At 37.6% G+C, this 12,679-nt stretch overlaps 1 protein-coding gene across 6 annotated transcripts in view; it reads left to right on the forward strand.

The window, feature by feature from the left end:
- The window catches only part of Cdadc1 (cytidine and dCMP deaminase domain containing 1), a 77,820-nt gene that overhangs the window by 15,231 nt on the left and 49,910 nt on the right, over window positions 1-12,679 (forward strand). For all 6 annotated transcript variants that reach the window (XM_074043424.1, XM_020170906.2, XM_074043426.1 and 3 more), the window contains exons 5-6: window positions 6,050-6,099; window positions 10,237-10,406. In XM_074043424.1, the coding sequence (XP_073899525.1) occupies window positions 6,050-6,099; window positions 10,237-10,406 (220 nt within the window). The remainder of the gene's footprint in view (window positions 1-6,049; window positions 6,100-10,236; window positions 10,407-12,679) is intronic.

The following is a 12,679-nucleotide window of genomic DNA, read 5'->3' on the forward strand; positions in this document are numbered from 1 at the left end:
TAGTGAGACCTGTGTGTAGACATCTCTTTCTGTGAGCAGTTTGGGATTCCTTGTGGCTTTATACCCAGCACTACACATATAAATCAGAACTAGATGACCTAATGATTCCTTCTTTCTGCTTCTTGCATTTATGATTTTACTGTTCATTGATCCCTGCACTGAAGATGGGACAAAAAGAAAAAAGGAGAGAAAACATTTTTATTAGCTACAATATTTCATATGTACCCAGTATTTAATAAAAACTTTTTAAAAGAAATCTGTAAAATTAAAAATATAAATTCAAAATAACAAGATAAAGGAATGTTAGTTATTGCATATTCTTCTAATTGCTCATATGAAGAAAATCATGCATTTTTACTTTGTCATATTAAGTTGTGTGTGTGAAAAAGGAAAATGCTACCTGGGAATATTCTTTATTGTGATAAGACAGCATCTCTATTTCCAGTTATGGGACAGTATTTTCACATCTTACCAGATGGGATTTGTGTGTGCGTGTGTGTGTAGGGGGGACTGAGGTTTGAACTCAGGGCTTCACACTTTGTGAGGCAGGTGCTCTACAACTTCAGCCATACCTCCAGCCCCCTCAACTAGCTTTTGAGATAGGGTCTTACTTTTTGCCCTGGCTGACCTCAAAGTGCAGTCCTCCTATATCTGCCTCTCAGGTAACTGGGATTATAGCTATGCATCACCCACACCCAGCCCTTGAGATGTAATATTTTTCAAAGTAAAATCATGGTCACTTTGAAATTCAACTTTGAAATAAGTGGGGAAAATGCAGATGGGGGAGAAGTGGAGTAATATTTATTTGGGGAGTAAACTATAGTAGGAATTTTGAATTATCCCAGTAAAGAGGGGAAGAAAAATCAGAAAAGGTCCATAAAGGTGCCACTGGTCTATAGTATGTTCTTTAAAAAGATCACGGGTCAAAGTAAATTCAGTAGAATGGAGGATATCAACTAGCAGCATATCAAAATCACCATGGAAACCTTAATGCAAAGTGTAGATGCTTAGACCCCCACCCAGATCCATTCAACCAAGTCCCTAACGAAGTAAGGCCTAGGCCTGGTTTTTAAAAAGCTTTGCAAGATACTCTGATGTTCAGCAGGGTTGGTAGTCACTCGATTCTTATTAAAGAATTTGATTCTGTAAATATAAGCTATATGACCCAAACAACTGTAGAACAGTCTGATTTTGTGTAGTTACCTCAGATGGGTTTTCTATTAGTCTCTTTTCCAGCATCAGGTTTGTGAAGAATTTTTCTATAAACACTTTGGAAAAACAGACCCATAAATGGGAGCAGCTGTTACAGTTATATATAGTTCACGATTTCTCCTTCACTAATAATTCAGCAGAATCCTACCTGCATTCCAGAGTAAGATGAACGATGCAAATCTGCTGTTGTTTTACTTGACAGAATACATCATCTCACCATCTGTGATTCCAGGGTTTAGGGAGATAAGTTTGCATATGTACTATTAGATACTCTAGAGTACTATAAATTTATCCACTATTACTATGCAGTTTGTACACAAAACCATGCTTATGCACTTGGTGGGCAATTGTAAAGATTTTTCAAGGGTACTTTTTTGATGGTGTTTTGCCTGGCATGATAATCCTGAACAGGAGGCAACTCAGCTGTCATGCATTCCACTCCACTGTGAGCTCTTCCAGGGAAGAAACTGATTTATCAAGTTTTCCTTAGTACTAAACAGTGTGTATTGTTCAATGGGTAAAAGAAATCTTTTTATACACAGGATAAATGGTCCTTAACCCCAAACTGTTAGGGCCAGATGAAAGGGAAATCAGAATTTTTCAAATTTTAAAAAAGTAACATCCAGTGTAGACACTTTTTTAAAGTAGTTCAGTACATATATGGCTACACATCTGGTGGCATCTGGGACAGCATTCTGTAGTCACACATTAATACATACGGAGTAAAATGAACATTTATATTAAGGAGAACAGTTAAGACCTCCCCACAATTTCTTCTTCTTCTTCTTCTTCTTTTTTTTTTGTTACAAGTGCTGGGGATCTAACCCATGGCCTTTCACATGTTAGGCAAGTGCTCTAGTACTAAATTACACTCCCTAAGCCCTCCCAAATTTGATGTCATCATTATCATGTTTAAAATTCACCGTTGTACTTGGGTTCATTTCTGGATTTCCAGTCCTTTCCATTGGTCTCTATTTCTGTTAAACCAGGCTATTATAATTACAGAGGCTTTATTAAAGTTTTAACATGCCCCCCAAAATAAGGGCCATGAATAACAATTTGGGTAAGGTTTGGCCACAAAATAAGTGTATCAAACTGTTAGAAAACATCAATACAAGGGATTCAGATAATTCTTCACTGATGATAAATAATGCTGACAATTTATGGAACACCTACTATGTGTCAGCCACTGGGCTAAGCCACTTATGTATGTATCTTGTTGAACATGGGGGTCCAAGCAGCCAGGTGGATATTCCTATGGTATAGTGTACTTCTGATTACTCAAGCTTTAATTTCACACAATTTAGTTTGGTTTGACAAATTTATTTTTCCCTGATTCATAGATGAATAATAGAATGGTTTTATTAAACCACTATATTGACACATATATGTATAAGCTGGGAATGGTGGTACATGCTTTTAATCCCAGTACTTAGGAGGCAAGAGGACTGTAAATTGGAAGCTACTCTGGGCTGCACAGTGAAACTCTATCTCAAAAAAAAGTGTTTATGTGTACACACACACGGTTAAAATGAATTCTAAAAATTCTAACAGTTCTAATTAGAATTGAAAGGTGTTTAATAATTTTTGAATGATTTTTACCACCATAGAGGTGTTAAAAGTATGTTACTAGGATACCTAGAAGTAGACAAAATGTGTTTAGACTTGGTAGGGGAGGAGTAGAGGACATCCCATCTTATCTACCTAGCTTAAGTATTAAGTTGTCATCACTTTATGGCCTGTTTTCCCATTAGATGATCTGTTTTCCAAAGCTAGATATTATGCCTTCCTCTGGACCACAGTATCAATGGTGAAAGTAAACTAGCATTGCCTAAAAAGTTAGTTTTTAAGTCATAACTCAATAGTTCTCAAGTTTTAGCATGCCTGAGAATCAGAGTTGGGACTCTGAGATACTAGATTCCTAAGCCCTGCCTGCCTCCCTCAGAAAGGTTGATTAAGTGGGGTCCATAAGAGACAGGAGTTTGCCTTTCTACCAAGCTTCCAGCAATTTTGATGCAAGTGGTCTGTGGAGCACACACAGACTGATGTGACCAAAGGACACAGAGCCACACCTATGTTCCAGAAACATAGGCTAAATAGCCCTCTGACTTTCAGTGATCAAAGTGCTCTAGGAATTTGGCTCAGTGATCATACATTGACCTCTCCTTCAAAGGTATACAGAAGAAAAAAAAACAGTGAATAACCATATCATAGGGAGAAATTTTTGTAAGAATTACAGACACGGTGCACACCTGTAATCCCAGCACTTGCAAGGCTGAAGGAGGATCACAAAATCAAGGCCAGCCTGGACTACATAGTGAAATCTTGTCTCAAAAAAAAATTTTTTTTTACAGAGTTAAAAAGATTTTTGAGAAATTACTTCATCTGTCACCAGCTTTGGGGGCTGGGGGTGAAATTGGCTCCATTTTATATGACAGGATGAAAACCTATCCCTATCTGAAAAGACAGGTAGTAAAGAACATTCCACTGGTGTAGCTTATCTTTGCTAGGCAATAGAGCTGCATGATGATGGAAGAATCACATTTTTCCCCTCCTGAGAAGGTTTAGTCTGCCCCCAGACTGGATCAGAAAGGTGGCTCCTGAGACTAAACAGCATACTATGAAAAATCAGGTTGGTGGTAGGAAAAGTGACCTCTATGGAGAATTTATATTTTAGTTTTTCATTTCTGATTTATGCATGTGTTAAGTACAACCTTACTTACAGTAAAGGTTCTGCAGGTAAATCTTGTGTTTATGATTTCTGTCACTTGTCTTAGAAGTGAGCATCAAGCTATTGATTTATATTCTTTCCCCTCATGTTAAATTCTGCTGGTCTAGTAAAGATCAAAACTTTGTTGACACCAAAATCTTTTTCCCTCCACACTATAGAAGCCCGTTGCTGTGTGCACTGTGCCCCTCAGTAGTCCATGTTCATCCCTGTTAGAGCACAGCACCTGTGACTTGTTTCCTTGTCACTGTCCTCCTGCCCCCTCCAGCTGTGAGTTGTATGAAGATGAGGACTGATGTTTCCCTCACCACTGAACAGTCGGCCTCTCACAGTACTTGCCAAATACAAGGCACTCAATATGTATAAAATTTTGTTATGGAATTATTTATTATTATGTGGTGCTGGGGATCAAACCCAGGGCCTTGTGCATGCTAGGCATGTACTCTACCAATGAGTCATATTCCTAGTCCTTGGTTTTTGGAGACCAAGGGTCTTGCTATGTAGCTCAGGGTGGCCTTGAAATAGCTACGTAGCCCATTCTTGCCTGGGACTCGTAATCTTTCTGCTGCACCTCCAGAGTGCTGGGATTGCAGATGTACACTAACATATCTAGCTTCATAATTGTTAATGTCAAGGGGAGAGGTACAGGAAAGTGAAGTAGGCCAGGTCAAAGAGGGCTAAATTTTAATCGCTTAATTTCTCTGCCTGTTTTCTTATCTAGAAAATGGAAATCAAGTCATTTTTCGTTAGGTAACAATGAGATCATGGATAAAAAGTTCTTAACATAAATTATACAAATGCTTTGTGGTATAATTTTGAAAGCCTGAGTGTGCTTGAAATGAAAATGAGAAATATTGCATTACCACAATTTTTTCAAAATTAGCTTATTTATAAGGCATCCTCACTTTTAATACCATTGTGACACAAATTTTCTCTGTACTCTTACTGAAAAAGTAGGCGTTTATGTTATCATTGGAAGAATTAGCTTTTATGAAGTTGTACCCTACAGTATGCAATGACTGAGGATAAAATCACAGATAATTCTTTTTTTCTCTATGTTCATGGTACCTTCTTAGGTACATTAGTCCCTCGTTAAGATTTTGATAAATAGTATGGTTTTCATAATTAGTGTTCATCTTTGAAATTTGAAACTCACCTTATGTTAGAAGGAAAAACAGATCTTTAAGTAGATTCTTAAACTATTTTTAAAATTTTCTGTTCAGATGAATGCTTTTAAGAAGTATAGCTTTACTTGTTGAATAGGTTTTGGTTCTACAAGGAAATTATGATCTTATGTTTATAACTTCTGCCACTTGATTTGGAAGTGAGCATGATGTTGCTAACTTGGCATTCTTTTTCCCTTCACAGCAAACTAGGAAGGTCCAGGAAAGGACATTTTTTAAAATTAAAATTCCCTTATGTACCTTTCAGTGATGATAGATAGATAGATAGATAGATAGATAGATAGATAGATAGATATGACAATTAATGATTTGTGTTTGTATTGGAAGTTTGAACTTTTTTCTTAGCAAGAACATTTCCATAAAATGTGTTTTCCAGGGCTGGTGGAGTGGCTGAAGTGGTAAAGAGTGCTTGCCTAGCAAGCATGAGGCCCTGATTTCAAACCCCAGTGCCGCAAAAAAATGTATTTTCTGCAATTAGAGTGTCAAAATTGCTAGAAGACAAGTTTGATTGCTGTAAAGGGTTATTGCACTAAGCCCATTAGTTCAGAAACTTCCTTTTTATTAAGTTTCATCATCTAGGAAATTGCCATTTAAAAACCAACTTGCTAGTGGAGAATCAATGAGGTCCTGCTCGGTTCTGGTGACAGCTTTGAAGAGATCTGAGTGGCCACTGCCATTTTAGTGGTCTCCACGTGTACATCTTGTGTAATTGGGTGGTAATGACCATGTCTGCTTATTTGGTACCTCACTTTCATATTCCATTCTTAAAAATATTTCTCTTATACTTTTCTATAGTGAAGATGTCAAGGACTTCTGCATTTATGAATTATGTTACAATAAATGTTTTTATTATTTTGGAAAAATGTATTTATGAAACTAACAGATTATTGATTTTTAATTGAGTTAAATACCATATGTCTTTCAGAGGATCATAAAACAGGAGTTGGAGCTGTCATTTGGGCAGAAGGGAAATCTGTAAGTATGAAAATAATTCTTTAAATATTTAACCTGGATTTCTTTTTCTTTTTTTGAGACAGGGTCTCTATGTAAGTACTGGCTAGCTTCAAACTTGATCCTCCTATTTCAGCCTCCCAAGTGCTAGGATTACAGTTGTATACCACCAGGCTCAGCATTGCATTTTTGTTTTGTATTGTTTTGTTTTTTGAGACAGAGTCTCACTATGTTGCCCAGGCTGGCCTCAAACTCCAAGGCTCAAGTGATCCTCCTACCTCAGGTTCCCAATAGCTGGTACTACAGGTATGTACCACTGCATCTGGCAGTGCATTATATTGTATTTACGCATTGAGATTAATATTTTTGTATTGGTACTTTTTTAAAGTTATATAAATACTTGCTCGTTCCTTTTTTTTTTTTTTTGGTACTAGAGTTTGAACTCAGGGTCAACACCTTGAGCCACTTCACCAGCTGTGGATGGTGATGTTTTTTTGAGATACGATCTCAAGGAACTATTTGCCCAGGCTGGCTTCAAACCTCGATTCTCCTGATCTCTGCCTCCTGAGTAACTAGGATTACAGGCGTGAGTCACCGGCACCTGGCTTTGCTAATTCCTTTAACAATTTTCTAGATAGGTTCATCCTCTGAGCAAACATTAAACACTGTTTACTGATTAGGCACTGTACCACAGTGAACAGTGGAGATTTAAAGATCATGTTTTATGCCTTTCATGGCCTCATAGCTAATGAGGGAGATAGAGAAGTTTAAAAAAAAGGTAGGGGGGAGAGAGACAGACTGGCATATAAATGTAATTATAACTGATCCTGTGTGACGATGTAGAGCTGGAGCTTTACTCTGCTTGGAGGAATGAGTAAGATATTGTCGGAGGTGTTAGCATGCTATGAGTCTTAAGAATGAGTGGGAGTTCATTAGATAGACCAAGTTAGGAGGACCAGAAGAACAACATGCAGAAGTAAGGAATGAGAGACGGAGAATGTTGGAAAATGCAAGTGATTTGCATGTTGGGTTCCAGAGTCCTGGTTTAGTAGAATGGGCAAAAAATTGGACTGGATCATGAAGAATAATAGACATTGCCCACCCCAGCACAGCACTAATCAGTAGAAATTAAAGGCAAGCTGTACACATAACTAAACTTTGTAGGTGCCACTTTTAAAAAGTAAAATAGGAAAATTAAAATAAATAGGTGAAGAAAAGAAATAGGGGGATTAAGTTTAAGAATATATTTTATTACAAACAACCTAAGTGTCCATCAATTGACGAGTGGATAAAGAAAATGTGGTCTATAAATAGTGGAACATTGTATATAAAAAGAATGAAATCCTGTCATTTGCAACAGCATGGATGGAACTGGAAATCATTATGTTAACCGAAGGAAGGAAGGAAGGCACAGAAAGCCAAGTACTGTGTGATTTCACTCATACGTGGGATGTAGAAAAGTTGTCTGATAGAAGTCAAGGGTAGAATGGTGATGGGAGAGTGAGAAGTTCCAGTGTGCTATTGCATAATAGGTGACTACAGATAATGATCTTCTATTATATATTTCAAAAAGGTAGAAAAAAGGAGTTTGAATATTTTCACCATAAAGAAATAACAGATGTTTGAAGAGGTAGATATGTTCAATCTGATTTAAACATGACACAATGTATACATGAATCAAAATATCACTGTATAAATATGTATAATTTTATGTTTTTATGTATCAACTAAAAATGACTAAAAGCTGGGCACCAGTGGCTCATATCTGTAATCCTAGCTACTTGGTAGGCTGAAATTAGGAGGATTGAGGTTTGAAGTCAGCCCAGGCAAATAGTTTGTGACACTCTATCTCCAAAATAGCCAGAGCAAAATTGACTGGGGGTGTGGCTCAAGCAGTACAGCACCTGCTTTGCAAGTGAGAAGCCTGAGTTCAAAACCCCAGTATACCAAAAAAAAAAAAAAAAAAGATAAAAAAATGAATAAAAACCAAAACAAGGGCTGGAGATGTGGTTCAAGTGGTAGAGTTCAAGTTTGCTAGGCAAACACTAGGCCCTGAGTTCAATCCACCAGTATTGCAATATATACATATTTATGCAATTCAATCCAATATCTAAAATATTACTTTAATGTGATCAACATAAAAATTACTAATAAAATATTCTGCATTTTCTCTTGAGAGTAAGTTTTCAAAATCCTGCATATCTTTTTTTTATACTTAAAACACCTCTCAGTTAAGACTACCCACATATGACCAGTGGGTACTGTATTCAACAGTGTGGCCTAAGAATCTTTTAAGTGGTAGGTGATCTGATCATATCTCCACTATAAAGAGAATGAAGTGGGGCAAGATAGAATACTAGAGAGATTGCTTAGTAAAAAGGGATAATGAGGACTTACAGTTATGGGGTGGGTTAGGAGGTCAAGAAATTAAGAAATATACAGTGACTACATAGCTAGCTGAAAATAAGCCTGTTTTGCTTCATCTGACTTGGTAGCAAATAATTTAACTGTTTGCTTCAGTGTTTCATGAGCCCCTCAAGTTCAACATAACCAATAAATCAGTATCTCCCCTGCCACACTGCTCCTTCACCAGTTGTCACCATCTCCCTTCCTGGTACTCCAACATGCAGTGTAATGCTATGGAGTCCACCTTCAAAATCCCTCTTGACTCTGCTTGTCTCTACCCCAACTGTTACCTCTTATTGGAATGGGCTTGTCTGCCAAAAGGTCCCATAGCATTTCTGTACAATTCCTTTGTGACACTCATTGCAGTTAAAGTTGTGTCCAGTCTCTTACCCACACCAGATTGTAAGGCTCATGAGGGCAAAGACTCTGTGGTGGTTACTGCCGTAGCCAGCACCTCACACAAACCTGGCGTGTGGTTAGAACTCTCATTTGGATTTATAAGAGCGCTCAGTAGCCTTTTGGCTAACCATCTGGTTCTCACCTGCTTTGTGGACAATTAAGTCCATTTATCTCCAGTGTAGCTGCACGGTAAAGCAGAAAGATATATGAGTGTGGACTCAAGCAACCTAGGCTATGTTACTTACAGCTCTGAGACCTGAAACCGGTTATTTAATCTGTTTTGGCCTCGGTTTCCTTATCTATAAGATGGAGACAATAGTACTACTATTCTAGATTGTTTCAATGAAATATACAGGGCTGGGGCTACAGCTCAGCGATAAAGCCTTGCCTAGCATCCTCAAGGTCCTGAATTCGGTCCCCAGCAACACACACACACACACACACACACACACACACACACACTCACACTTGCACACACACACTCACACACACATGAAATGGACATGAAACTTAGCATGATGTTTGACATTTGGTAAATGCTCAAGAAGAATTTATTAGTGAGATAATTTTATTTGCCAACTTTTGTTGACTTGTAACACACTGATTTTTTATTAAATAATAGATTAAATTTAGTAAGGTTTATAACATATTTCAAACTTTTATAAACACTTATTGATAAAATGTCATTCTAGTAATGGATAAAGTATTTATATTAACAACTGATATGCCATAGATCAAGAGAAATAAGAAACCACTGAAGTAAGAAGCTTTGTGATTATGTGTACATACAATAGAAGCTGAAGATTAAAGGAAACTACATTTTTTCTTTTCTAAATAAAGCACAACAGCACACTTTTGGCCCAACAGAAATTGTCAGTTAACATAGTTTAAAATTTTCTGACTTGTTAACCAGTAACTCAGCACAGAATATAGGAAATGAACCATGACTTATTAAGTACTTGCTATGTACATAACAATCAAACATGTACATTAAGGAATAGAAAAGAAGTGTAGAACATGGTTTCCATTCTCCAGAATTATATAATCTATTTGGAGAGAAATGTCAGAATCAAATAAAACAATTTGTGAGTTAAACAAGATAGTATTTAATTAACTGCTAACACCAAAGACTGCCTTGAGACTGTAGCCTAGAGCGCTGATGAGCCTTCTTGGAATTAAGCTTTGACAAGGCCACACTGGCAGTAGTAGTATCTGATACTATATTTTTTGATGACTCAGTTTGTTATAAAAATGGATGACTCTTACATAAAGTATGATAGCAAACTTTAAAACTACATGGCCATGTGCCTTTTCAGAATGCTGAGACTCACCATGGTTGTCTGTTCACTTTTGTAGAAAAGTTGTGATGGAACCGGCGCTATGTACTTCATAGGAGGTGGCTATAATGCCTTTCCTGTTGGATCTGAGTATGCTGACTTCCCACACATGGATGACAAGCAGAAAGACAGAGAAATAAGGAAATTCAGATACATCATACATGCAGAACAGAATGCCTTGACATTTAGGTATGAAATGCTTTGTTAGTGTACCTTTCTTAAAAGTATAACAAAGATTAGTTGAAATTAGTTTTCTTTTGTTATAATTAATTTCCTTCTTAAATTTCTAAGAAATATTATTTTTAGAAATATGATTTTGTGGCAAAAAAGCACATGAAAGCTCACCATCTCTGGCCATAAAGGAAATGCAAATCAAAACCACACTAAGATTCCACCTCACCCCTGTTAGAATAGCTAATCCACTGCTGGTACGAATGCAAGCTGGTACAGCCACTCTGGAAAAAAAATTTGGAGGCTTCTTAAAAATCTAAACATAGACCTACCATATCATCCAGCAATCCCACTCCTGGGGATATACCCAAAGGAATGCGACACACGTTACTCCAGAGGCACCTGCACACCCATGTTTATTGCAGTGCTGGTCACAATAGCCAAGTTATGGAAACAACCAAGATGCCCCACTGTTGATGAGTGGATCAAGAAAATGTGGTACTTGTACACAATGAAATTTTACTCAGCCATGAAGAAGAATGAAATCTTATCATTTGCAGGTAAATGGATGGAACTAGAGAACATCATTCTGAGCGATGTCAGCCAAGCTCAGATCAAAAATCGTATGTTCTCCCTCATATGTGGACTTTAGATCTAGGGCAAATGAAGCAATGTGGTTGGAGTGGGACCACATGACAAGGGGAGAGCACATATGGGTAATATAGAAATAGGTAGAAAACCCAAAACATGAAAGCATTTGATGTTCCCACTCCAGAGGGACTAATACAGAAACCTTAAAGTAACAGAGGTTATCATGAGAAGATCAGTAACCAGGGTAAAGATCATTGAGTTAGAGATGAATCAACATGGGTCATAACACATATACATGAAAACAATGCTAGGAATATTTCTGTATAGCTACCCTCAACTCAACTAGCAAAAACACTTTGTCTTCCTTATTAGGCTTGTCCCTTTTTTTCAACAAAACTAGTGATAAAGACAGAACAGGACCTGCCTGGAACTGAGGCGGGAAGTGGGGAGAGAGTGAGGGAGGGGGGGCTGGGGGGAGAAATGACTCAAACAATGTATGCATATGTGAATAAGTGAATAATAAAACTTAAAAAAAAAAGAAAATATGGTATATAGACACAATGGAATACTATTCAGCAATAAAAAGGAATGAAATCCTCCCCCCCCAAAAAATAAGGAAATATGATTTTGATAAAGCTCATTCCTGCTGCTGGACCTGAGGCCATTGTCATAGATTCTCCAGGCCTTCCAATCTATTGAGCAAATCATTTTCTTTTTCTTTCCTCTCTGTCCAATATGAAACCACTTGAAGTTTGTCCTTCAGCCTTTTATATTTTTGGATGTTAACATCTCCTTAGTTTTCTAAGTGTGGAGCACATCTGTTTATATTTATAAACATACAAATATAAACTTTATTTCAACCCAAATTGCATCAAAGGAGCTTTTGTTAGAGATTATAACTGGCATTCCTCCTTCTAAGGTTAATTTAGATCATTTCCACAAACAATTCTCGGCATTTACCATTAAGAGAGTGAGGTCAGGGAATTGAAAAACCAATACGGCTCCTGTCCTGGGGGAACTCCTGGTGTAGTAAGGCCCCTAGGACTGCGTCCACCTAATGTGATGGGTTCTATGGGAGGATAAACACAAAGTGCTGTGGACAAGATGGGGAGTTAGGGAAAGGAACTGGTATTTGAGCTGAGCTTGAAAGGATTGTTAGGATTATGGCAATTGGAGATGTTCCTTAAAGGGAAAGCCATTCTTGTTTGCAACATAAGCTGTGGTCTAGAAGTAGGAAAGTGCATTGTGTGTTTAGTATTGTACATATTCCAGTTAGGCTGGACTGTGGATGCACAGTAAATGTTCACAGGACAGGCTGGGACTGCACAATAGAGAACTTTGAGTTTAGATTACTTGGTAAGCAGTAGGGAAATGGAATTGTATTGACAGAGCCATGCTGTATAGACTACATAAGTAGCAGGTGTATATCTGAACAGACTAGATGAATAGTATTCTTTTTCCCTAGTCCAGATAAACAGAAATGGGGATATGTTAGTCAGGCTTTTTGTTTGCTGTGACAAAATACCAGAGAAAACAACTTGAGGAAGAATTTATTTTGGCTCACGGTTTAAGTTCAAGGCCACTTGGCTCCATTGCTTCTGGGCCTGTATGTGGGAAAGCAGAGCATCATGGGGGAAGGGTGAGGAAAAGCAAAGTTACTCACCTCATGGCTGCCAAGAGGCAGAGAGAATACTTGTCTG

This window comes from Castor canadensis, chromosome 10, assembly GCF_047511655.1.
Source record: "Castor canadensis chromosome 10, mCasCan1.hap1v2, whole genome shotgun sequence".
Lineage (NCBI taxonomy): Eukaryota > Metazoa > Chordata > Mammalia > Rodentia > Castoridae > Castor > Castor canadensis.